At 34.9% G+C, this 27,199-nt stretch overlaps 3 protein-coding genes across 6 annotated transcripts in view; 2 read left to right on the top strand and 1 right to left on the bottom strand.

The window, feature by feature from the left end:
* The window catches only part of LOC144440901 (centriolin-like), an 84,052-nt gene extending 77,908 nt beyond the window's left edge, over positions 1 to 6,144 (bottom strand). For all 3 annotated transcript variants that reach the window (XM_078130347.1, XM_078130348.1, XM_078130349.1), the window contains exons 1-4: positions 5,948 to 6,144; positions 5,342 to 5,484; positions 995 to 1,267; positions 363 to 549 (exon numbers count right to left, since the gene is read on the bottom strand). In XM_078130347.1, the coding sequence (XP_077986473.1) occupies positions 363 to 549; positions 995 to 1,267; positions 5,342 to 5,484; positions 5,948 to 6,092 (748 nt within the window). In that variant the 5' untranslated portion in view covers positions 6,093 to 6,144. The remainder of the gene's footprint in view (positions 1 to 362; positions 550 to 994; positions 1,268 to 5,341; positions 5,485 to 5,947) is intronic.
* Positions 1 to 14,334, top strand: part of LOC144440757 (haloacid dehalogenase-like hydrolase domain-containing protein 3) — a 47,541-nt gene extending 33,207 nt beyond the window's left edge. Inside the window, exon 3 of the mRNA XM_078130136.1 lies at positions 13,524 to 14,334. Coding sequence (XP_077986262.1) covers positions 13,600 to 14,334 — 735 coding nt within the window. The 5' untranslated portion in view covers positions 13,524 to 13,599. The remainder of the gene's footprint in view (positions 1 to 13,523) is intronic.
* Positions 14,335 to 22,058: 7,724 nt separating this feature from the next.
* Positions 22,059 to 27,199, top strand: part of LOC144441452 (uncharacterized) — a 5,515-nt gene continuing 374 nt past the window's right edge. Inside the window, exons 1-3 of one of the 2 annotated variants that reach the window (XR_013481240.1) lie at positions 22,059 to 22,309; positions 22,956 to 23,417; positions 24,255 to 24,473. Coding sequence is in view for 1 of the 2 variants with exons in the window: in XM_078131027.1 (XP_077987153.1) it covers positions 22,207 to 22,309; positions 22,956 to 23,417; positions 24,255 to 24,346 (657 nt within the window). In the remaining variant the exon portion in view is untranslated. Of the gene's footprint in view, positions 22,310 to 22,955; positions 23,418 to 24,254; positions 24,948 to 27,199 lie in introns of those variants that run through there. The other variant, XM_078131027.1, reaches the window with a different exon arrangement.

The following is a 27,199-nucleotide window of genomic DNA, read 5'->3' as shown; positions in this document are numbered from 1 at the left end:
GTACACTACATTGGATTATAATCAGATTGGGCTTGTTAGTACTTGTCTATCAACTAGTAGTGACAAGGCCCCTTAGGTCACTAATATTTTCCCTGGAAAATATTGGGGAATAATATCTAAATATATTGTTCGCATAATTTATAACAATTTATCATAAGAAAAGATTATGGAATAATAAACAAATTTTTTATGGCATCCATAAGTTTTACTGTAGTTCACTTCAAAATGGCACAGAACATAGATTAGCATGACAATACTAGGCATAGCACAAAGTCTGGCCAAAAAAGAGATTTCAGCTGAGTTTTTATACTCTTGTATTTCGTGGAACTCTTGGCACAGCCTTGAAATTTCCTTAAACTTACCTTGTTCAAATCTTTCCTGAGCAAGCTGTCTTTCCTTAAAATCCACAGATTTTCCATCTAGTATTTCCAGAGTTCTCAGTTGAAAGACAATGAAGAGTCGTGAATGAGGAAGTTCACATAGTGGATTATCTGCTATGTTGATTTGAACTAAGTCTCGCACTGGACGGAGTCTGGCAACTTCTTGAAGCTGTCCACAACAATTAACAAAACAAAGGTCAGATTTGAACTACTTGTAACATTGGTTATCAGTTATGTCATGTTTTCTTCTTCGATACTTCTTGTCAATATCTTAAAATGTTGATAGCAGTGTCTCACAAAGCGATATCTACACAAAACATATGTATAATATATAATATAATGGGACATTCCAGAAAAGAGAATTAAGTGAAAATATTATTGGGCACTATAAACCCTAGAACCTTTTACTGTATATCATATATAATTTATGTGACATTGTTCCAAGTTATTGTTCTTCATTCACAGCCAAGGAAAGTTACATGAATACAAGGGCCTTTGTCACTTCATGTCATAAAGAGGTAGCAACAGAATCATTGTCAACAGTCTTTTCTTGTCAAATGAACAAAGATACAATAATACCTCTAATTCATGATTTCTACAATTCTTCTACTTACCGTTGCTAATTTATTTTTGGCAATCCTCAAAGTCCTCAGTTCTTTAAGTTTCTTGCCAAACCATGCTGGTATATGTTCAATTTGATTACCACTCAAATTCAACACTTGTAAATGTATTAGGCTTTCAAGTCCTTCAATTCTCTCTATGTTATTAAAACTTAAGTTTAGCTCCTTTAACTTTGTCAATTTATCAAGTTTTTCTATCCGGGCTATAATGTTACAGCTTAGGTTTAACACCTGTAGACGTTTCAGTCCTTCCAAGTTTTCAATATACTGCAAGACAAAATGAAGACCGGGGTATGTCTTGAGATCACAAGTAAACAATATCTTGTCAGTTCAGAGATACACTTATCCTATTTTCTTTACAATACAAGTACATTCAATACTATAAACAGTATGTGCAGATAGCAGTAAAATTCACAATTTATCAATCTAGTAAATAGATAAACACAAAATAAAGTAACAATAAAACCAATTGAAATAAAGGCTCTCTGTCATATGTTAAATACAAGATTCTAAATTGTAGGTGTTGTATTGTCAATACACTTCAGTTTACAGATAACAAGTCAGTGTTTTTTTAAGGCCAGGGTACATAGGTAAATTGATGGGGAACTATGGTAACAAAATTGTGCGCACGTGGGGTCTAAGATGTCGTGTTTGTGTGTGTGTTTATATTATATTTGTGTATGAATTGACTGAGCCGTGATCAGAACACTTGCAATAAAACTACACGATTACTTATATTTAAACAGATCATTATAAATGGTGCACATTTGTGACTAAATCTTAACTATTAAAGCTCCTTTATCAAAGATGTAGTGGGTGGACACAACCTGATTCTTATATATTATATTAATAACCATGTAATGTATTGTAAGAAAATTACTTCCGCCATTCACTGATGACATGCAAGCAGTTGAAAGAACCTAATAAAGATTTTTTTTCAAAATTTGGGGGTGGGGTTGAGGGGGTTGTCATACATGGTCACATCTAGTACAGTTGAGTTTTATCTAGGTCATTTTTAGCAAATTTCATCGTTTCCCAAAAGGTGCAGCTTTAAGTTAAATCATCAATTGTGACTAGTGATTTCAGAACCTGAAAACCTACATGGATTGTTTACATGTAATCACATACCGTCTCATGATGTTCACTGACACTACTTAAGTGACACTAAATAAAATGTCACTAAAATGAACAAAATGGTACATTCTAATTCCCAATTATTTAATTCTAATCGAAACAAGAATGATCTAATATTTTCATACCCATCAAACTTACAGAGATTGGGTGAGAAAGGGATTCACTAGAAGACAATACGTGACGCAATGTAGTAACATGTGGTCTCAATGTGGGCAAGTTCACTGTTCATGGATGGGTGGGCCGTGACAAAGTCTCAGAACGGTCCGTTTCTACATGTACATGTACTCCAAAATCTATAGTTTTCAGAGTTGCTATGTCAATGATTTGCAACTTTTAAGAAAAAATACGAAAGTAAGATTTTCCATGGCTGCACAGTGTTCTCCCCAGAGGGTTTTCACGTACTGGGGCCGATATCCTATAATTTTCGCTGATACATGATCAGTTGTCCTGATACGCAATCAGATTGCTTAGAGTTTGGTAAATTGCAAGTTGACATTTTTTCATCTGTCACTCTGATCTGTCAGCCTTTGTTGTTTCAATGTGTACTTGCAACCTTTGTATTGATCCTTTACACATAAGCAGCAAGTAAAACTAAAGAGTTTCTAATTAGTTCAAATGACTATTCAACCCTCTACTACAGATTTCATTGAAGTTTGTCACCAGTATTGTTTTTGATAGGACTAAAATGTGTAAACCTGCTAATGGTAGTGCGAGTCATACTACGGTACAAACTTTCAGTACATCAAAGGCAAAACCGGCATATCCGTAACGTTGGCAGTAGAAGCATGTCGGAACTGCCAGATTTTCACAACTATAAAATCAAACAATCAAACACTTTTAGTTTGTAGTTTGACATTGTAAACTGGTACATCATTTCCAATATGGCGGCCATGATGTCACAAACTATCACAAGTTTTTGAAGTCCTCAATAGGGAAGTATAGTATGTCTCGTGTATCACAACATTTCGGACTAACACGATGTCTAGTCTGTCGGTAGCTGTACACAAACTTTCCGTGTTTTGAAAGTCTAATATATCTGTGGACATTTAGATTGAAATAATTTCAGCTTTCCTAAGGATTATAATCAAAAACACTGATTTAAAGAATTGTTATGACATGAGTTTCTTATTGGTGCTAATATTTTGTAGTAATAAATTGGCCTTCAACTTTCCTTTGGCAATATGTACATGTACTACATGTACTTGTTCAGTACAATCTTTGACCTTTCAAAATCTTAGCAAAGTCATGTAAGCAGAAAGTTTTGTCAAATAACTGTCTTTCATTATATAGCTGACCTCTGTGTTTAATCAACCTATAACCCTTGCCACTGAAGTGATTGGGTACAGATGAATGAAAGGTGACAATATCAGTAAGTTTAAATCTGTGGTTTGTACAATACATGTAATTGGGTACAGTTGAATCACAGGTGATCATATCACTTCAAATCTATGGTTTGTACAGTACATGTAATTGGGTACAGTTGAATCACAGGTGATCATATCACTTCAAATCTATGGTTTGTACAGTACATGTAATTGGGTACAGTTGAATCACAGGTGATCATATCACTTCAAATCTATGGTTTGTACAGTACATGTAATTGGGTACAGTTGAATCACAGGTGATCATATCACTTCAAATCTATGGTTTGTACAATACATGTAATTGGGTACAGTTGAATCACAGGTGATCATATCACTTCAAATCTATGGTTTGTACAATACATGTAATTGGGTACAGTTGAATCACAGGTGATCATATCACTTCAAATCTATGGTTTGTACATGTAATTGGGTACAGTTGAATCACAGGTGATCATATCACTTCAAATCTATGGTTTGTACAGTACATGTAATTGGGTACAGTTGAATCACAGGTGATCATATCACTTCAAATCTATGGTTTGTACATGTAATTGGGTACAGTTGAATCACAGGTGATCATATCACTTCAAATCTATGGTTTGTACAGTACATGTAATTGGGTACAGTTGAATCACAGGTGATCATATCACTTCAAATCTATGGTTTGTACAATACATGTAATTGGGTACAGTTGAATCACAGGTGATCATATCACTTCAAATCTATGGTTTGTACAGTACATGTAATTGGGTACAGTTGAATCACAGGTGATCATATCACTTCAAATCTGTGGTTTGTACATGTAATTGGGTAAAGTTGAATCACAGGTGATCATATCACTTCAAATCTATGGTTTGTACAGTACATGTAATTGGGTACAGTTGAATCACAGGTGATCATATCACTTCAAATCTATGGTTTGTACAGTACATGTAATTGGGTACAGTTGAATCACAGGTGATCATATCACTTCAAATCTATGGTTTGTACAGTACATGTAATTGGGTACAGTTGAATCACAGGTGATCATATCACTTCAAATCTATGGTTTGTACAATACATGTAATTGGGTACAGTTGAATCACAGGTGATCATATCACTTCAAATCTGTGGTTTGTACATGTAATTGGGTACAGTTGAATCACAGGTGATCATATCACTTCAAATCTGTGGTTTGTACATGTAATTGGGTACAGTTGAATCACAGGTGATCATATCACTTCAAATCTGTGGTTTGTACATGTAATTGGGTACAGTTGAATCACAGGTGATCATATCACTTCAAATCTGTGGTTTGTACATGTAATTGGGTACAGTTGAATCACAGGTGATCATATCACTTCAAATCTGTGGTTTGTACATGTAATTGGGTACAGTTGAATCACAGGTGATCATATCACTTCAAATCTGTGGTTTGTACATGTAATTGGGTACAGTTGAATCACAGGTGATCATATCACTTCAAATCTGTGGTTTGTACATGTAATTGGGTACAGTTGAATCACAGGTGATCATATCACTTCAAATCTATGGTTTGGACAGTGAATGTCTGTCTCTGCATTTGGTTTTATAGTATCCGGAGAGCTAGAAGTGCTATCAAAGATTTTCAGGGTCTTTTGTTGTCTGTTTGCCTTTTTGCTAACATTTCAGCCATGTGAGCACATGTGGCTTAGATATTGTTTATAGTGCAATGCTTTATTACTAAACTGTCATTCTTTGGTAACAGAAGTAGTTTCTTAGCAACAACCCATTTACAGCAAGTTACAAAATGTCTAAGTTGGTGTTCTAAAACAATCTATGGTTTATCAATGATGGATGTTGATCACACCAAAATCTTACTCACCTTGATTTTTTTCCCACCTTCTTTGGCTAAGGTTAAATTCAAGGTCAAAACTTGGTCTAAACTTTCTTCCTTAGCAAGTTTCTTGATAAGCGTTTCTGTGATGTATCTGACGAGGGTTTTATTACCTATGTTACTTGAATCTCCTGAGAACATAGGAACAAAACAAAGACATTAAAAGTACATGTAAGCAAATGCACATTTTTTTTGTGTGATGAACTATAATTTCATATCTTTTAATTCCAGAGATGTAAATAGTTCATGAATGTATTAACCTGTTCATTCACCATGAATTGATAACTGAATTTTTATAAGACACTTTGACAGTTTTTAGCTACCCACTTCCTTGGTCTGTGGAGAATTCCCCTTCAGCAGATACATATTTTAACATTTATGAACATATCTCATTATCTGTCTAATGATATTTCATCTGATTTGGTTAGGGTTATCATTATGATTTTATTAACATTACACAAGGGTTTTCTACCCCAGTTTAATCTTATTCAAGGAGAACCATGTATATTTTCTAAAATTTGTTTGAAAATTGTCCAGCATTATTCATTCTATATGTACACCTGTTGTTGTAATAGTGTTGGAGAATTCAAATACCTTCAACTGTTTCATGAGTTGGTGGTGAAAGAATAGCTCTGCGACTTAGAGATGTGTCTGACTGTGAGTGAGTACCAAATGCTGGGGATATTCTCTTTGTACCATAGCGCTGTGTTGGGGTCAGTCTTCCTCCAGAACGACTCATCTTGACCCAATAATGTTCTTTTCAAGAGTTAAGTTAAGTACATTAATGTTGTAAATTATCTATGGAAGACTGGAAAGATGGTGAGAAAATAATTACTGAAGGTAAATGTCACAGAGTAAGGTTTAACAAAAAAGTCAAGTACTTGAAGTAGTTGTAAGAGTGGCAAATATAAGAACATTAGTACATGTAATTCATGTGACAGTTGAATAGCTGTTGTAAAATGGTCTAACTCTACAGTCTACTCATAAAGTCCCTAGCTTTGAAAAATGCACATTTGGTACAGTTCATTCATTTTTAATATTTTATTCAAAATGTGTTTTCTTTCTACTTTCTTGGTGTGAGAGACACATAATTGTATATGTATAGCAATTAAAGAGCTACATATATGTTGTAATTCCAGGTGATCACTGTATCTGTGTTGTGTTGTCTTAAATAAGGATTACATGGGATCACTCTTTTGTTATGACTCAACTTTTTCTACAGCTCTGCAAAGCAACTGTTAGATTTTAATCCTAATCTGAAGTGGTCCTTTATGTATAAGACAAAACTTACATTTGTTTATGATCTGGGATCTGCATCAATGAATTGTAATAAGGTGTGAACATGAGTGATGCACAATATTCACATACATGTATACTGCTAGCATGCAAATCATTGGTTTACATGTACTATGAAGGATCATATTCAATCAGAGAATCTAAAATGTAACTACATTGCAATTCTGTATATCTTGTCTACAAATGTTTTCAGTAATCTTGTTCTGAGCCCCCCCCCCCCCACACACACACACACACACTTTGTCATAAGGAATGCAAGCCAAGCAGATGGAACATTGAGTTATAATTTCGTATCAACATGCAATTGATACAGAGACAACTATGTCGTCAAAATTACCAATATTTATCAACCACAAAAATGTACATTTTAACAACTATACACTTGACATCTGAAGTGCCACACATTACCAACAATCAAAAAATGATAAAATTAATAAACATAAAATCGCTGGTATGACTATTTGGCACAGTATCAAATTTTTGTTGTCTGCACGAGCAGCAAAAGAAAGACACTTGTTGATGTTCTTCGTCATATAACTTGAAATACAAAACTTACTTGATCACAAATTCGAAGTTCAAGTTCCCCGAAGGTGCGAGTGAGATCGATAAGCACACTCTCCGTGTTACCTCAAAGCAAATAGGTGAATGAAAGGAGCTAGAACATGTTATCTACGTACTTGCTTTGCATCCACGACTTACAAAGACGTTCCGCCTACTTCAAAACAATTTAGCAGGAACCAACCAGTTGCAACAGTAATCGCTATATATTTTACCTAATATCTCAAAACATCCCCAACCAAATACCTCTAAACTCCACATAATAATTTGACAGACTAGAGGATGGCGAATTTCGATGTTCTTACCTTAGTATCATGCCAGTGACAACACGTTCAAAACTTTTTACCCGATCTTGATCAAGTTCCAGCTTGAACAGGCCGCCATTTTTGTTTAGAAATACATCACACGGCATTGTGGGAAACATTGTGACACACGCTCAAAAATATTCAGAATACTGATGAAAAGTGCAATTATATGCAGAGGGATGAACTTCTGGTTGAATCGTTGTTTTTATGAGGAAAAAAGAACGAAAAGTTGATAATGATATGCATTTTTCTCTATCTTTTTTTTAATGATGTCACCAGTTTGAACTTTGACCTTAGAGTTAAAGCTGGTCCTGTCACTGCATGTTTCGCTCACCTGGATGTTTACAGTTTATACAAAGCAACGCAGGTAATTGAAGTGAAACCGGTAATGTAGTCAGAGAATTTACAAATATTAATGATTGTGCAATAGTATTGGTAACTCTGGATGCGGGGTTTCGACACGGAGGCCGGGAGAAGGCGTGTCGAAACCCGTAGCGTAGCGTACGCGCGCGTATACATATATCCAGGGATAGGCCTAGTCCTGCTTACAGACGCTAGACGGTGCACAATACTTCCATGATATTACTGACTTGACTCTAAACACCAGGAGGGACAATTGTCAGAATCGAGTCCCGGATTACTCCGTATGCAAGCAGGACTAGGATAGGCCATGAATGGGTAGACGTGTAAACGTGACCATGATTGACCTACAGCTGAATCATCGAGGGATCGCCGAACGACTGTGCGTATCATACACATTTTATGTTCCCAAAGACCGATTTAGTTAGATAAGAAACAGGCTTCCCACGACCACTCATTACAAATATAAACAACACCACACTTCTGCCGACAAGCATGCACTGCATGTGCACACACATATCACCACAGGGAACCATGCAAACCGACTCATATATTAGGATAAATGGAAGTACATGTATACACAATAAAAGAGACCCACTTCCACTCATCAATGAATATACGATGCATTCGGATGCATTCGTGCTCATACTATCGATTGCGTTGACCCGTCCCGTTTGAGGGAACTAGACACATCGTGATAACTGTGGTCTTCACAACATTATTTTGCATAAATTTCACCAGTGGGATCTGTAAGTGGGGTTTCAAAGATATCGGCACTAAGGGAAATCAAAACACTTCTCTGTGCCATAACAAAGCGTCATTGATACTGTTTCAACTTCCATGTTTTGACTGTCGCACTACGACAGTGATGAACACGTTAGCGGCTTTCACAGTCATTCATGTTTCAACTATCACATGAAAACATCTACAAATCTGTTTGGAATTTTACCCCTTTCATATAGTGTTGGTTTAATACGTCAATATTAACGATATTATCGTCATTTTATTGTATTCTGATAGAAATATTCTGAGCCATAACTCGGGAAACAAATGCCTGTGGTTAATCGTACGTAACAGATACTCACTACATGCAGGACACACTTCAAGTTCAGTTACAGTCACTAATACCAAGCTAATAGGTAATACGTAGGCTAAAACCATCGATGGTTCAGCAAATATTATTGAAAATTATATGAATTTACGTCTTTCAATGTGAGAGTCAGTGTGCTAAGCATGGAGGTCACTTGCAACTTTGAATCAATACACTTGTATGTGTCAAAATCTAATCCTGCAATGTGATGACTTTCAATAGCTTGTTTGTGCCGAGGACGATGAGTGTGTCTGTGTATCAGTAGGGGTCGGATGATGTTGTTTATATTTGTATTGAGTGGTCTGTGGGAAGCCTGTTTCTTATCTATCTAAATTGTTCTTAGGGAACATAAAATGTGTATGATAGGCACAGTCGTTCGGCGATCCCTCGATGATTCAGCTGTAAATCATAAGTCAACTCGTCTAGTTCCTATACAGTATCGTTACCATTTACACCTCCACTCACAGTCTAGTTCCTATACGGTATCGTTACCATTTACACCTCCACTCAGAGTCTAGTTCCTATATAGTATCGTTACCATTTACACCTCCACTCACAGTCTAGTTCCTAATAATACAGTATCATTACAATTTATACCTTCACTCACAGTCTAGTTCCTATATAGTATCATTACAATTTATACCTTCACTCACAGTCTAGTTCCTATATAGTATCATTACCATTTATACCTTCACTCACAGTCTAGTTCCTATATAGTATTGTTACCATTTATACCTTCACTCACAGTCTAGTTCCTATATAGTATCATTACCATTTATACCTTCACTCACAGTCTAGTTCCTATATAGTATTGTTACCATTTATACCTTCACTCACAGTCTAGTTCCTATATAGTATCATTACCATTTATACCTTCACTCACAGCCTAGTTCCTATATAGTATCATTACAATTTATACCTTCACTCACAGTCTAGTTCCTATATAGTATCATTACCATTTATACCTTCACTCACAGTCTAGTTCCTATATAGTATCATTACCATTTATACCTTCACTCACAGTCTAGTTCCTATACAGTATCGTTACAATTTATACCTTCACTCACAGTCTAGTTCCTATATAGTATCGTTACCATTTATACCTTCACTCATAGTCTAGTTCCTATACAGTATCATTACAATTTTTACCTTCACTCACAGTCTAGTTCCTATATAGTATCATTACAATTTATACCTTCACTCACAGTCTAGTTCCTATATAGTATCGTTACCATTTATACCTTCACTCATAGTCTAGTTCCTATACAGTATCATTACAATTTATACCTTCACTCATAATCTAGTTCCTATACAGTATGATTTATACCTTCACTCACAGTCTAGTTCCTATACAGTATCATTACAATTTATACCTTCACTCATAGTCTAGTTCCTATACAGTATCATTACAATTTATACCTTCACTCACAGTCTAGTTCCTATACAGTATCATTACAATTTATACCTTCACTCATAGTCTAGTTCCTATACAGTATCATTACAATTTATACCTTCACTCATAGTCTAGTTCCTATATAGTATCATTACAATTTATACCTTCACTCATAGTCTAGTTCCTATACAGTATCATTACAATTTATACCTTCACTCACAGTCTAGTTCCTATATAGTATCGTTACCATTTATACCTTCACTCACAGTCTAGTTCCTATATAGTATCATTATGATTTATACCGTCACTCACACACTTCACTGTGGTTGTGGTTAGGGTACCGTTAGAAACCATGTGCACAGTCTGGTCATCCAGACTATAAATGAGCATGAATGGGCATGGTCTGTGATCAACCATGTAAATTCGTAATTGAAGTTAGGTAGAATCTTACCCATGGATAAACCAGTGATTATTTACGGATCAACTAAATTTTTAGCTACAACTAAATTTTCAAAATCAAAGTTTGCTTTCAGCATGTAGCCTCCCAGTTTGCCTGCACAACTTTGGAAACTGCTATATGTTCTAAATAAAATGAATTATCGTTTTGAGGACGGCAGAAATAAAGTGTGTCATATTTTTTATCTGAACTGCACTGTATTTTAGTCATAACAGTATTATCAAACCACATGTGTACATCATAAAGTGGTGATATAAATTTGTCATCATGAACTTGTTCAACTCTTTAGACTGTAGTCAGACCACACCAAATATGCCGTCCAGTTTTGGAACCCACACTATAAAAAAGACATTGACCTCCTCGAAAAAATAGTAAGGCGACCTACAAAGTTGATACCAGAACTGAGAAATTTAAGTTATGCAGATAGACTGAGGACACTTAATTATACAACCACATTGGAAGAAGAAGGCAGAGAAGTGACTTGATTCAAGTGTTTCATTTAATCAAGGGATTCCACAAAAGTGACCAGGAACTATTATTCAAGCTTCACCAAACCAACAGGACAAGAGGACACTCACTCAAAAACTTGCAAAAATCTAGAAGTCAGAATGGATATCAGGAAATATTTCTTCTCTCAGCGTGTCATATCTCAATGGAACAATTTACCAGAACACATCATCCAAGCCAAAACTATTGTGGACTTTAAAATTAGACTAGACCAGTACATGAACACTTTAAGGGATTATATAAGACTTTGAGGCTTTCTTCCCTGTCTTGCCATGGTTAATTTACAACCATGGCAATCATGTTAAATCATGTTTAAAAAATTGTAAGCCACATGTACTACAATGATGATTTTTTCAATTTAGATCTTATATTGAATATCTGTTGCTCTGGAAATATTTGTTGGCATATACACCCAACCATGTGATTTCAGCTTTGTATTTCCATGAAGGCTTGACATACACATATCCATTATCTGATAAGATCCAATATATTAAGACATACCCTAACTTAGGCCTAAAGTGAGATTTAGACTGTAAGATGTCATGTTGTACACTGTCTGATATATGATACTCCTCTTTGCTCTAGACTGTAAGATGTCATGTTGTACACTGTCTGATATATGATACTCCTCTTTGCTCCAGATTTGTTTTAAAAACAACAAAATTTCATTGACAATGTAATCTAATTTTAAAACAGCACTTTGCGGAAACTAAAGTGAGATAGTTATAGATTTGAATGACAATGACATATTTTTAGGGATTTTTAAATATTTTCATGTACATTGACAACTTCAAAAGTATTATGATATACAGAACTTTATGATCACCAAAATTGGCATTTTCAAAACTAACACAGAACTAATGTTAAATCAAAATTTTAGTATCACCTGATCTTTCATACAAATGCTTGACCAAAAGTCTGTATCCTTCTGAAAACCAATGTACATGTGTAGGGTCTATGTGAAAACTTAGTCTTTTTAAAAACTGTGACAGTGGGTGTACAGTCAGAATCAAGCCAATCTGTCCGTACCTCTGATATTGCGCTCTAATATAAGTTAATTAAGCTATAGACATTATAATTTTTTAAAACCTGAATGTGAAATGTGCACTGTTTTCTTTATTTCAGCATATACAACCATCACAAGAGTTATATAGAAACGCTTGTGATCAGAACGTTGTTTTATCAGTGGTGGACAATGAAAACTGGCTTTGAAGGTGCTGAAAAAACTATCACTATCAGACTGACAAACACCGGGTCCTCTGATGTAGGTTCATGTGACTCTTTTATCAGTTTGTTTATGTCTGTGAAAGTCAGTCATGTTGCAACATAAAAGTCGAGAGTAAGTTTGTAGTCTCTGGTCCTAAAATAAGCTTTCAGTATTTGGAGTATATGATGAGTTTAGGCGAAAAATCACCAACAAACATGATCCCACAATAGGGCAATACAACAAACCAGATTTAAACTGAATGCCTCCCGTAAAGGGAATTATTAATTATGCAAATAACTCATTAAACTAAAAAAAACTATGGTAACAGGTTTTTTTTGGACAAGCGTGCTTTCTTAGATTAATGTATGTGCCAAATTATATGGAATTTGAAGAGTGCATGATACTGCTTAATTACTGAATATCATTCATTATTCAAAATACTCATTAAAGGTAAATGTTGTAGCAACATACTTCATAGTGCATATTATTATGGTTGATATATGTATCATGTTGATTTTGTATCAATGTTTGTCAGTTTTGATAAGAAGTAGACTTTTTTTATCACCTTCAAAGCCAGTTTTCCACGTCCACCACTGATAAAATGACTTTCTGATCACAGGCGTTTCTATACAACTGTAATGGTTGTAATTGTGTTAACATACACAACACACACACACACACACACACACACACTCACACACACACACACACACACACACACACACACACATACATACATACACACACACACACACACAGACACACAGACACATATCTACTCACACAGAGAGCCATACATCCACACAGAGACATTTTCTGACCACTCTAAATAGTGTAGATTAAAACTTGACAAAATGACTTACCATTCAAGATAACATTATTTAGCATAAGATATTCTAATCATGTTATAAGACTATAATTTCTCTGATGTTGTACTTTGCACTGCATATAATGAAACTTACATTAATTAATCTTTTTGAACATTTGTGTCTTTCAGAACGAACTTCAACAAAGACTTAATGCCCTGCATAAACTTTTCTTGACCAAAATAATACTAATCTGAAGAATTCAAGATGGCAGCTAGTGGCTGTAAGTTGCTGACAATCGATATAACAAAGACCATTATGCATGTCAGAGTATCAGTTGGGTATCAGTACACACGTATTGCTACACAAATGGGTTTTCAGTTTTACCAAGAGTCAGCTTTGACGACAGCTTTTAATGAGCAGTATGCCAAGTTAATTGAGGAACGTCCAAAGTTTGATCAGCAGGATGGTAGTATCAGTGTTAAGGACTGGTGGAAACTACTTATCAAGAAAACATTTATCCATGCATACAGCGGGTATGAGAATGTAGACTTAGAACCAGTTGCTGACAAACTCTACCATGAATTTTCTACAGCCAATTGTTATGATTTGTATCCGGAAGTGAGAGATGTGGTGCCAAAATTGAAAGACAAAGGTTTTAAGTTGTGTGCTGTGTCTAACGCTGATGCCAGATTTAGGAACGTCTTAGAAGAATTAGATGTGATGAAGTACTTTGATGATGTCATCCTATCAAGTGAAGTGAAATCTTATAAACCAAACCCTGAAATATTTAAATTAGCTCTGGAGAGGTTAGGGGTCAAATCATCAGAGAGCATTCATATTGGTGATAGTTTAGAAAATGATTATAAAGGAGCTACGAATATTGGTATGTCTGCTTATTTGGTTGATAGAGAAGGAAAGTATGATAACTGTCCTGAAGGTCTGAATAAAGACCATGTATTGAAAGACTTGTCCTCACTCTTAGATATCCTGAAATCATAATTACTATAGTCAAGTTACTATACGTGTATTTGTTTTTGCTTTCTAGGATCTCTCTCTCTCTCTCGCCATATATAGTCAAATGGAGAAATTGTACCAAAAATCTTATGAAACCTGCATGGGAGAAGGTGAACTGCGCATGTCAGCAGTAATCTGACAAACCAATTACACACTAACAGGAAGTTGTAATTGGTCACGTCCTTCAGTTTACTACTAACTCAAGCTTCAGTTTGAAAGCAAGTCATGTGAGGACACGATAATATCATCACATTTATATCAACACTACTGCTGTTGGTGGTGGTGGAAATAACAGAATGCTGTGCTAGAGAAATCCTTTTATTACACTGTGGAGATAATTTAGATGATCGTAGGGGCTACAGTATAAATTACTACAACCATACAAAAAGTCTTGACACATAGAATATAAGAATATATTAGAGAAATGGTGTGATTTCTGGTGCCTTTACCAAGTATTTGTAACGTGAACATTTTATAAAAATACATCATATAATACATATGATTTTTATAACGTTTTGAATTATTTAATGTTTGACTATATATATCGTGTTTTTAGCTCCTGTATGGGAGCTGATGTAGCGGTGCTGCATGCTGTCTGTCTGCCTGTCTGTGCAGAAATTTTGTTCCACTGATATCTCAAAAAGTACTGAAGCAAATGTTTTGCAATTTACTATGTGGCATTGTCAGGCTGTAACTTAGTGCTGATTTAGTTTTTTTGTGGGAGTGGCTTGCATAATGAATGTTAATTTACATAATTTATTATTTTATAAATGGGGCTATACATGCAGAAAGGCTGCACCAAATTTAATGAAACTTGCTACATCTACGGATTATACAAAGATATAAAAGCACTAAAAGTCATTAACTTGTTTTGAGTTAATTAAGGGCTAGTTTGCATAATTAATGAATGTTTGTAACTCATGCATTGGTTTTCAAGTTTGTCTCCACATTTACAAGAATGTTTAGTAGTATTGTTGAAGTTACACTACAACATAGAGATACATTGACAATGCATGTTATTGTATGAGTAATCTATCAATATCTAAACATTTTCACATATTCTCTAATAAGAACCGTAACTTTATAGTTGATAAAGAAAAGTTATGGGAATTGTATTGGCTCAGAACTAGATTCATGCCTCAGTGGACATTTCCAAGAAGTTCTATTTCAATTAAATTGTTAGCAATACAGCATATTTATTAAGAAAAAGCTTGGTGTCATTATCTTTATGGACTGCGCTTTTGACTGAATGGGCTTTATTGGCCTGTAGGGTTGTTTTAATGTGAAATGTAATATTCCATGACTGAGGAAAGTTAATAGACACTGTTGCGTATTCATTTGTGCTAGCATAGTGTAAGTGCTAGATCTAGCGGAAAACCACATGCATGCGCGACCACCACTTTCTGCTATGAAATGCTACATTTGCTGCACTTTGCCTGGCCACGTACGTAAAATCGTATAAATTTTGGTCCCCATACTTCGAGTCCATGTTTTGTTTAGATTTATAAACGTTTACTAGTGTTGTTGGGGAGAGTTGAAATTGACGCGAGTTGAAAATGGAACAAAGTAAATCACATCCCCAATATATCAGGTGCAGATTTGTGGTTATGTTGTTTCAGACCAAAAATGATAATACCGGTAATAACAGAATTGCCCCCCCCCCCCCAAGAAAGTGTAGGGAGGGTGTTTATCTGTTCCTATGTGCGCTCCCTCTTGTGAAGGATATCTGACATCTCTAGCCTCCCTCCCACTGGGTTTCAACATGTCTACCAGCCCACTACCCACCCAATATTATGAATGATTTACTCACTTCCTACCAGGAAAACATTTGTACTATCCACTATGCCACCAATTCATTTTGACATACTATATGTGTGCCCCCTCCCCCACAATTCCGTGTTTTCCCCTCTCACTGTATCAAAATTGGGACTTCCTTGCCTCATTTGCTCCTTTCCCTCTACCGGTCGCAAAAAATTGCCTGCCCACTGAAAATTGCATAAGAACAGCTTTTCTCAAAAATAGCTTTGTTGAATACAAAGTATACAGGTAGAAATCCCTGCTAGGTCGAAATAATAAACACACACACATATACATACACATACACATGCACGCGCATCTCCTGCATTCTGGAGGTGTGCAATTATAATTGTATGGTACAATACATTATAATAACAGTATCAGTGATAATAGTTAATAGACTTCCAGCATCGATACATAAAACAGTAAGAGCGTCTTTTACAAATAGTTGTGGTCTTTGCAATAAACTTAGAGGTCACACATTTATCTGTAACATATAGCTATATTTAAAAATACTTAGCCAGTATGGTTATTTAATTATTTATTTGTTTGTTTGTTTGTTTATTTATTTATGTATTTGTTGTTTGTTTGTTTATAGCTCCTTAAGTAACAATTACTTCTTTCCAAGGAAGTTGAGACAAAACCCTATCACAGTCACAAAATGTGGTACATTGGAAAGACAAGGAAAAGTACAATAAGGCAAAAGAATATCACATATATGCTTTTAAAGATATTAAAATTTATTAAAACTCTTTAAGAATTTTTTATAGGAAATCTTTTTTTTAAAAATCAGCAGCCACATTATCCTTTAAATATGTAGGAATTGAATTGCAGAGAGTTGCTCCTTTATACCTAAAACTCTGAGTGATGAACTTGGAATTGGGTATAGGTTTATAAAGGTCAGAGGAATATATCTTGTTGGATAATTATGTATTCTGTTCCTGGAAGTCAAATCGGAGCGAGACCTCAGATACTCTGTACATGAGAACTACTGTGTGAAGTTTCGATAGCCACCCGAGTTGTTTGAACATGTCTTCTCTTTGAGTTCCACTCTCTCTAATTTGAAGATTTTGTAGTTTATCAATATTGTCGATCAAAGTATCACAATAATCAAACAATGGGAGAATGAATGGAGAATGAAGATGTTGGTCATCTCTAGGTATAACAATATTGTATATAGTGACCAGGTCATCTCTAGGTATAACAATATTGTATATAGTGACCAGGTCATCTCTAGGTATAACAATATTGTATATAGTGACCAGGTCATCTCTAGGTATAAAAATATTGTATATAGTGACCAGGTCATCTCTAGGTATAACAATATTGTATATAGTGACCAGGTCATCTCTAGGTATAAAAATATTGTATATAGTGACCAGGTCATCTCTAGGTATAACAATATTGTATATAGTGACCAGGTCATCTCTAGGTATAAAAATATTGTATATAGTGACCAGGTCATCTCTAGGTATAACAATATTGTATATAGTGACCAGGTCATCTCTAGGTATAACAATATTGTATATAGTGACCAGGTCATCTCTAGGTATAACAATATTGTATATAGTGACCAGGTCATCTCTAGGTATAACAATATTGTATATAGTGACCAGGTCATCTCTAGGTATAACAATATTGTATATAGTGACCAGGTCATCTCTAGGTATAACAATATTGTATATAGTGACCAGGTTATCTCTAGGTATAACAATATTGTATATAGTGACCAGGTCATCTCTAGGTATAACAATATTGTATATAGTGACCAGGTCATCTCTAGGTATAACAATATTGTATATAGTGACCAGGTCATCTCTAGGTATAACAATATTGTATATAGTGACCAGGTTATCTCTAGGTATAACAATATTGTATATAGTGACCAGGTCATCTCTAGGTATAACAATATTGTATATAGTGACCAGGTCATCTCTAGGTATAACAATATTGTATATAGTGACCAGGTCATCTCTAGGTATAACAATATTGTATATAGTGACCAGGTCATCTCTAGGTATAACAATATTGTATATAGTGACCAGGTCATCTCTAGGTATAACAATATTGTATATAGTGACCAGGTCATCTCTAGGTATAACAATATTGTATATAGTGACCGGGTTATCTCTAGGTATAACAATATTGTATATAGTGACCAGGTCATCTCTAGGTATAACAATATTGTATATAGTGACCAGGTCATCTCTAGGTATAAAAATATTGTATATAGTGACCAGGTCATCTCTAGGTATAACAATATTGTATATAGTGACCAGGTCATCTCTAGGTATAAAAATATTGTATATAGTGACCAGGTCATCTCTAGGTATAACAATATTGTATATAGTGACCAGGTCATCTCTAGGTATAAAAATATTGTATATAGTGACCAGGTCATCTCTAGGTATAACAATATTGTATATAGTGACCAGGTCATCTCTAGGTATAACAATATTGTATATAGTGACCAGGTCATCTCTAGGTATAACAATATTGTATATAGTGACCAGGTCATCTCTAGGTATAACAATATTGTATATAGTGACCAGGTCATCTCTAGGTATAACAATATTGTATATAGTGACCAGGTCATCTCTAGGTATAACAATATTGTATATAGTGACCAGGTTATCTCTAGGTATAACAATATTGTATATAGTGACCAGGTCATCTCTAGGTATAACAATATTGTATATAGTGACCAGGTCATCTCTAGGTATAACAATATTGTATATAGTGACCAGGTCATCTCTAGGTATAACAATATTGTATATAGTGACCAGGTTATCTCTAGGTATAACAATATTGTATATAGTGACCAGGTCATCTCTAGGTATAACAATATTGTATATAGTGACCAGGTCATCTCTAGGTATAACAATATTGTATATAGTGACCAGGTCATCTCTAGGTATAACAATATTGTATATAGTGACCAGGTCATCTCTAGGTATAACAATATTGTATATAGTGACCAGGTCATCTCTAGGTATAACAATATTGTATATAGTGACCAGGTCATCTCTAGGTATAACAATATTGTATATAGTGACCGGGTTATCTCTAGGTATAACAATATTGTATATAGTGACCAGGTCATCTCTAGGTATAAAAATATTGTATATAGTGACCAGGTCATCTCTAGGTATAAAAATATTGTATATAGTGACCAGGTCATCTCTAGGTATAAAAATATTGTATATAGTGACCAGGTCATCTCTAGGTATAAAAATATTGTATATAGTGACCAGGTCATCTCTAGGTATAACAATATTGTATATAGTGACCAGGTCATCTCTAGGTATAACAATATTGTATATAGTGACCAGGTCATCTCTAGGTATAACAATATTGTATATAGTGACCAGGTCATCTCTAGGTATAACAATATTGTATATAGTGACCAGGTCATCTCTAGGTATAACAATATTGTATATAGTGACCAGGTCATCTCTAGGTATAACAATATTGTATATAGTGACCAGGTTATCTCTAGGTATAACAATATTGTATATAGTGACCAGGTCATCTCTAGGTATAACAATATTGTATATAGTGACCAGGTCATCTCTAGGTATAACAATATTGTATATAGTGACCAGGTTATCTCTAGGTATAACAATATTGTATATAGTGACCAGGTCATCTCTAGGTATAACAATATTGTATATAGTGACCAGGTCATCTCTAGGTATAACAATATTGTATATAGTGACCAGGTCATCTCTAGGTATAACAATATTGTATATAGTGACCAGGTCATCTCTAGGTATAACAATATTGTATATAGTGACCAGGTCATCTCTAGGTATAACAATATTGTATATAGTGACCAGGTCATCTCTAGGTATAACAATATTGTATATAGTGACCGGGTTATCTCTAGGTATAACAATATTGTATATAGTGACCAGGTCATCTCTAGGTATAAAAATATTGTATATAGTGACCAGGTCATCTCTAGGTATAACAATATTGTATATAGTGACCAGGTCATCTCTAGGTATAAAAATATTGTATATAGTGACCAGGTCATCTCTAGGTATAACAATATTGTATATAGTGACCAGGTCATCTCTTGGTTTAACAATATTGTATATAGTGACCAGGTCATCTCTAGGTATAAAAATATTGTATATAGTGACCAGGTCATCTCTAGGTATAACAATATTGTATATAGTGACCAGGTCATATCTTGGTATAAAAAATATTGTATATAGTGACCAGGTCATCTCTTGGTATAAAAAATATTGTATATAGTGACCGGGTTATCTCTTGGTATAAAAAATATTGTATATAGTGACCGGGTTATCTCTTGGTATAAATTCTCCTCAGAATACCCAATCTGGCTGTAATCTTACTCTGCACGTTGTCTATGTGCTATTTCCAAATGAGATCAATCAACAGTAACACCTAAATGTCTAGATTGGTTGAATTGCTCGATTTTTATCTTCCCGCATTTCTAAGTTTACCCAGTCAAACTCAGTACAGGTAACCTATGTCAAGAACCGATCGTCATATGCACTGTTTTGGTTGTATTAAAGGCTCAACCTATTTTCAGTAAAACAAGACAATTGAGAAAGTTCAATATCGACATATACTTTGTAGTTCGATAGACGATGTCGCAAGTGAAGTGTCATCGGCAAACATATTAAACTGTGATCGTTGTTAATAATATGCATAGATACGGGATAGTTACGATTCTTTTGTCTGGTCAGGCGGAGATGTTCCACGAAACGATCACCAAGACGACGTACAGTTGAACCTATATATATAAAAAAAGAAACACATTTCTGACATGTAATGCAATGCACTACATTAGTACTAATATAAGTAAATCTACTCGTAACAGGCACACTGTTCTTAGGGCCAAAAACATGATTTAATAGTATTAATAATGAAACGACATGTACCACATCGAGTACGATCGCATGGAAATGAACCAGCATTAACTTCCAATTCATGTTGTTCTGTATGGACCACCATATCTCTAAGACTGGTATCACGACGCCAAGCTGTTAAAGGTACTTCAGGAAAAAAAATGAATTGGTAACCCTATTAGAACGTAAGATATTAAAATGCTTGTATATAATGTTCTTAACTCTAGTGGAAAAGGGAACCTTGAAAAAGAATATTTATTCGAAACGTCTGATTGCATCTATTTATTCGGACTGTCTCACTCGTTCCTTTTGCATTTCTTCTACATAATATAATACATACATACATACATATATACATACATACGTACATACATACATACATACATACATACATACATACATACATACATACATATATACATACATACATACATACATACATGTATACATACATACATACATACATACATACATACATACATATATACATACATATATACATACATACATACATATATACATACATACATACATACATACATGTATACATACATACATACATACATACATACATACATACATATATACATACATACATATATACATACATACATACATACATGTATACATACATACATACATACATACATACATACATGCATGCATGCATGCATACATACATACATACATACATACATACATACATACATACATACATACATACATACATACATACATACATACATGTATACATACATACATACATACATACATACATACATGCATGCATGCATGCATACTTGCATACATACATACATACATACATACATACATACATACATACATACATACATACATATAAGTTGACAGCATTGTATAAAAGATAAACGATAGTAAAATATTCTAATTATAGTATTTCAATTAGATGCAAATGATAGTTATTGTGACAGATTGTTGTAAATAGTATCCTTGCATGCACATCTGTCGCAATACCCTATTATCATTCAAACTGTGACATCAATCTGTCAAATCAAAAGAGCCAGACAATTTAAAAGGAGATATATTTTCACGTAAATTGTATACAAAACGTCCATCTGTAGAGAGGGTTAGTTCTCTATCAGACATAATATCATAAGACGGTGTGTCCATTATAGTACACGGACTGCTAGGACAATTGATGAACGTTTACGGATCCAATCCAAACATGTATGGTAAATTCGTGATTGTGTGCGTGCTGGTGACGATATTAAACATCGTACACCCATCCCAGGCTGAAATAGGTAAGTCGTTTATACATCCATACTAGACTTATGGCGGATTTTCATAGTATGAATTGTCAATGTTTTCTAGAGCTTCAAACACAGAAGGCACAGAAGGCACAGTTTATTTGTGTTTATATCATATGTAACTATTCCTTATTCCTCTTTGTGTTAATAACAATTGACGACCATGATTGTTGTGGTGATTTTCAAACAACATGTGTAATATGTACAGATTAACCCCCCCCCCCCATTTGTATATACATAACATGTCCCACATATAGTACTCATGCTCTATAGGGTAGCAATCATTGCGCTTGGCAGGAATCTCCTCCATCAACGTTGTTGTTCAACTATCAATTCTGTGACGTTTCTTGCTCTGATTGGCCGTGAGTTATCTATAATGGAAAGTGTTTCAGAGTCACCATTTCATTCCAAAAGGATCATGTTTTTCCTTGACGTTTAAATCAATTGGTGGTGGTGAGAGGGTGGGGGTGCCCTTTTTAAAATTGGCAGTGAGGTGGGTGAGTGTATATGTATATATATACACTCAACACAAATATGCAAATAACACCTGTATTTCATTGTGACCTTTATAAATTAACGCATTTGTTTATTCATACAACGTCATTACTCATTTATTTACTGATTTCTTTATTTAAAATAGATTTTGCACTTACATCTTACGAAGTGACAGCGCCCGCTGTTGTTAGCTATCGACTAGGTGAATATGTAATTATAAACGCAACGGTGAAAGTGAAGAACGAAGGTACTGATGACGTAAGCAGTGGCGAGACCAATCATTTCGACATGAGACTTTATTTCAGCAATGATATGGATTTGGAGGATGCTACTATGAAAACACCACGTACAGGGATTTCCGTCGACGTTGATGAGAGTGATAAATTGAAAGGAGATTATCCTGGTTCAACATATACACCGCCAAGTCCTGCTCAAAACATTACGTTTTCAGCTAATGTGTCTATGCCGGCCAACAACTGCACCAAGTATTCTCATCTGTGTGCCTCATTGAAGATTTCAGTTAATACTAATGATGGTGATGCCAGTAACGAATTCAAGTGTTTGGCCCTGACTGCACAGCCGCCACTCGGAGCTGGTTTCAGAGATTGTACGTATTATTGGTATTGGTTGTAATATGCTGTAATAGGGACGGTGATGTCAAGATAGTTGTTGTTGTTGTTGTTGTTGTTGTTGTGGTGGTGGTGGTGGTGGTGGTGGTGATGATGATGATGATGATAATGATGATGATGATGATGATGATGGTGATGGTGATGGTGATGGTGATGATGATGATGGCGATGATGATGATAATGATGATGGTAGTGGTAGTGGTGGTGGTGGTGATGGTGGTGGTGATGATGATGATGATGATGATGATGATGATGATGATGATGATGATGATGCTGATGATGCTGATGATGATGATGATGGCGATGATGATGATGATGATGATGATGATGGTAGTGGTAGTGGTGGTAGTGGTGATAATGATGGTGGTGATGATGATGGTGATGGTGGTGGTGGTGGTGGTGGTGATGATGATGGCGATGATGATGATGATGATGATGATGATGATGATGATGATGATGATGATGATGATGATGATAGTAGTGGTAGTGGTGGTAGTGGTGATAATGATGGTGGTAGTGGTGATGGTGATGGTGGTGGTGGTGGTGGTGGTGATGATGATGATGATGATGATGATGATGATGATGATGGCGATGATGATGATGATGATGATGATGATGATGATGATGATGATGATGATGATGATGATGATGATGATGATGATGATGGCGATGATGATGATGATGATGATGATGATGATGATGATGATGGCGATGATGATGATGATGATGATGATGATGATGATGATGATGATGATGATGACAATTTTGGTGATAGTGATGATTGATTTAGTTGTGATGATGATTTTACTTTTCAGGCCGACCCTCATCGTCAAGTTTGTTATTGCCATCGCTGTACAATGTGGTCATACTTGGATTCCTGCTACCTATATTGATTGTGATGGTGTAGTTTCAGTTTTTGTCATTTTTATTTTCGCTGTCAACTTTGGATTACGATGAAGATAAACTAAACATACAAGTTGACAATGGGCTATGGATACCTACCTACCTATCTATAATACAAGCAAACTTGTACTGTAATTCTAACTACATTGATATAGCGTTATTAATATTGTATTGCCCTTGATCCTTGTGAGTGTTGATACATTTCTTTATTGTTGACATGTGTTTGTTGTTGACATGTGTTTGTTGTGTATCGTAAACAAAGAGAAACTAATTAAGAATGTACCTCCTGTGCTTCAGTCGTACAAAAACTATTCTATGTACATTATGGGATAAGTATAGTCACGTGATACACGTCATTTAATTTCAGCAAAACATATTAGTTTACGCGGTCTAAATAAATGCATGATCAGCATTAATACAATGTACATGGGTTTCATATCCTGAAATATAGACGAAAGTATCCGAATAAAAACGCGGGGAGAGGCAGTGTTTATAGGTTCATGGACGAACGGAGAGGCAGTGTTTGTAGGTTCATGGCCGAACAGAGAGGCAGTGTTTGTAGGTTCATGGCCGAACAGTACTAGGAAGCAAGTTTTAAATAAACATTCAGGGGGTATTGAATATACGGGGGGGGGGGGGGGGTATTGAATATACAGTGGATAACCTCTCGATCTGATTATTATAAATGTGATGAACAGCAACGGTCACGAAAACTAACATCATTTCAGTGTTACAGTAACATTGAAAATTGTTTGTAACCAAGGTGATATAAATTTAGAAACGACGAAAATACTCAAGAATAAAAAAAAAACACCTTGAATGTTTAGGAATGTATTTGAAACTAAATATGGCTATAGTAATTGTACGAACTGTTCCTTTTTATTTAGACTAGTAACAGCTGTTTTATGACGTACAATATAAAATCACACAGAATATTGTTTTATACTATACTATACTATACTATACTATACTATACTATATTACCATTGGATATTTCGAAAAAATGGCCATAGCAAAGAATCTTTTAGTTACTCGTATCACTACTTCAATCGAATATAAGTTGGTCAGCTGCATAGAAACCAAAGTGAGTAAGCGGGATATAAGTTTTGCTCGTCTCATTTTACCTACATCGATCTGTGTTTGGCTTTGTCTTTATTTAAGCAAGCGATACTAAAATATTATAACGTGCCAGCCTCCAGAACCAAAGTACTATACAATGTCGCTAATAAGGGTCAATCCACACAACATTCTTTCTTGAAAGTGTTCAGATTTGATGATTGCTGTATATCCAATGGTAAAGAATTCCATAGTCCAGGCACAAAGTTTGAATATACGCGACTACTGCATGTCTTGTTCTTCAATTGTGTAGATAGCATTAAAAAACCGAACATAGATAAATAATGATTTTTTCTTGGGTCATCACGACCATTTCTGATTTTAAAGAAAGCAGGTTTGGTCTTTTGTCGTCTTTCTACATACAAACTTTCTATCGATTACCCTAATAATATTCCTCAATAAAATTTTTGACGTTAAACATCAACATTATTTGTCAGTGTCATATATGACAGAATCGTCACCATGGTGATTTATACGTTAGTACGCTTATCGTGTAGCCTCCAAATAACAGTACACTAATCACAAGTGACAGACTGGACTGAAATATTGCAAGGTAAGCAAGGTAAGCACAATTGATAGATCAATGTTTTGAATATATAGACAGGTCACAAGTCTATCTATCTATCTATCTATCTATCTATCTATCTATCTATCTATCTATACATATCTGTCTGTCTGTCTGTCTGTCTGTCTACCTATGTACCTATTTTAGATCTAGCGATCGATCTGTATATATGTCTATTTACTCAAAAGTCGCAAATGTACATGGGTCATGGAAACTTGTCAGTGAGTTACACTTTTGATATAATGTAACGCTGTACCAGTTCAACTAAAAGTGCACAACGTGTAAACTATGTCGTAGCTTTCCAGCATTGAATAGAAGAACAGGTTGTCGTTTATCGAAAAATCTACAAACGGGGTCACTGACCTGTAGATGCCACGTTTCATGGCGTCACTGTCAAAATATTAATGAAAAAAGAAAGTACTTCACACTTAATCAATTAAAGGAATTCGGTATCAAGTTTCACAACGTTGTTGATATAATGGATTGAAAAAAAACCGTACATATATACATGTACGTAGCTAACGATAATTTTGTATTCATCAAAAATCACAGAACTTATATAACAAAGGCTGCTATAGGGTAGAAACTGCAGTCAACCATGTTGGAGATATAGGCTTTGTGCACAGAGAGGATATTTAGAGATAGGGGGGACTATTGGCATTAGAGGCAATGGCAGCTGATACCAGTTTATGACACATGAGATAAATGAATCTAGCAGACATTGTGTACATTGACATTTATTACTGTCAATTGACCCTTTGATCAATACACGCTTCCGGACAACAATGGAGACAAACAAAAAAAAAAACAATCAAACAAAAAAACAAAAACAAAAAAAACCCCAACAGACAAACAGACAGACATACATACATACATACGTACGTAAGTACGTACGTACATACATACATACATACATACATACATACATACATACATACATACATACATACATACATACATACATACATATATTCATACATACATACATACATACATACATACATACATACATACATACATACATACACACACATACATACATACACACACACATTCATACATACATACATACATACATACATACATACATACATACATACATACACGGGAAAAATAACAAAACACTAAGTTTTTTATTTTGAATGTCATTGTATGATCATTTGTGTCTGGGGCTTC

Source organism: Glandiceps talaboti, chromosome 10 (assembly GCF_964340395.1).
Source record: "Glandiceps talaboti chromosome 10, keGlaTala1.1, whole genome shotgun sequence".
Classification (NCBI taxonomy): Eukaryota; Metazoa; Hemichordata; class Enteropneusta; family Spengelidae; genus Glandiceps; species Glandiceps talaboti.
The sequence above is the reverse complement of the archived record's forward strand: the minus strand, read 5'-3'. Positions and strand labels throughout refer to the sequence as shown.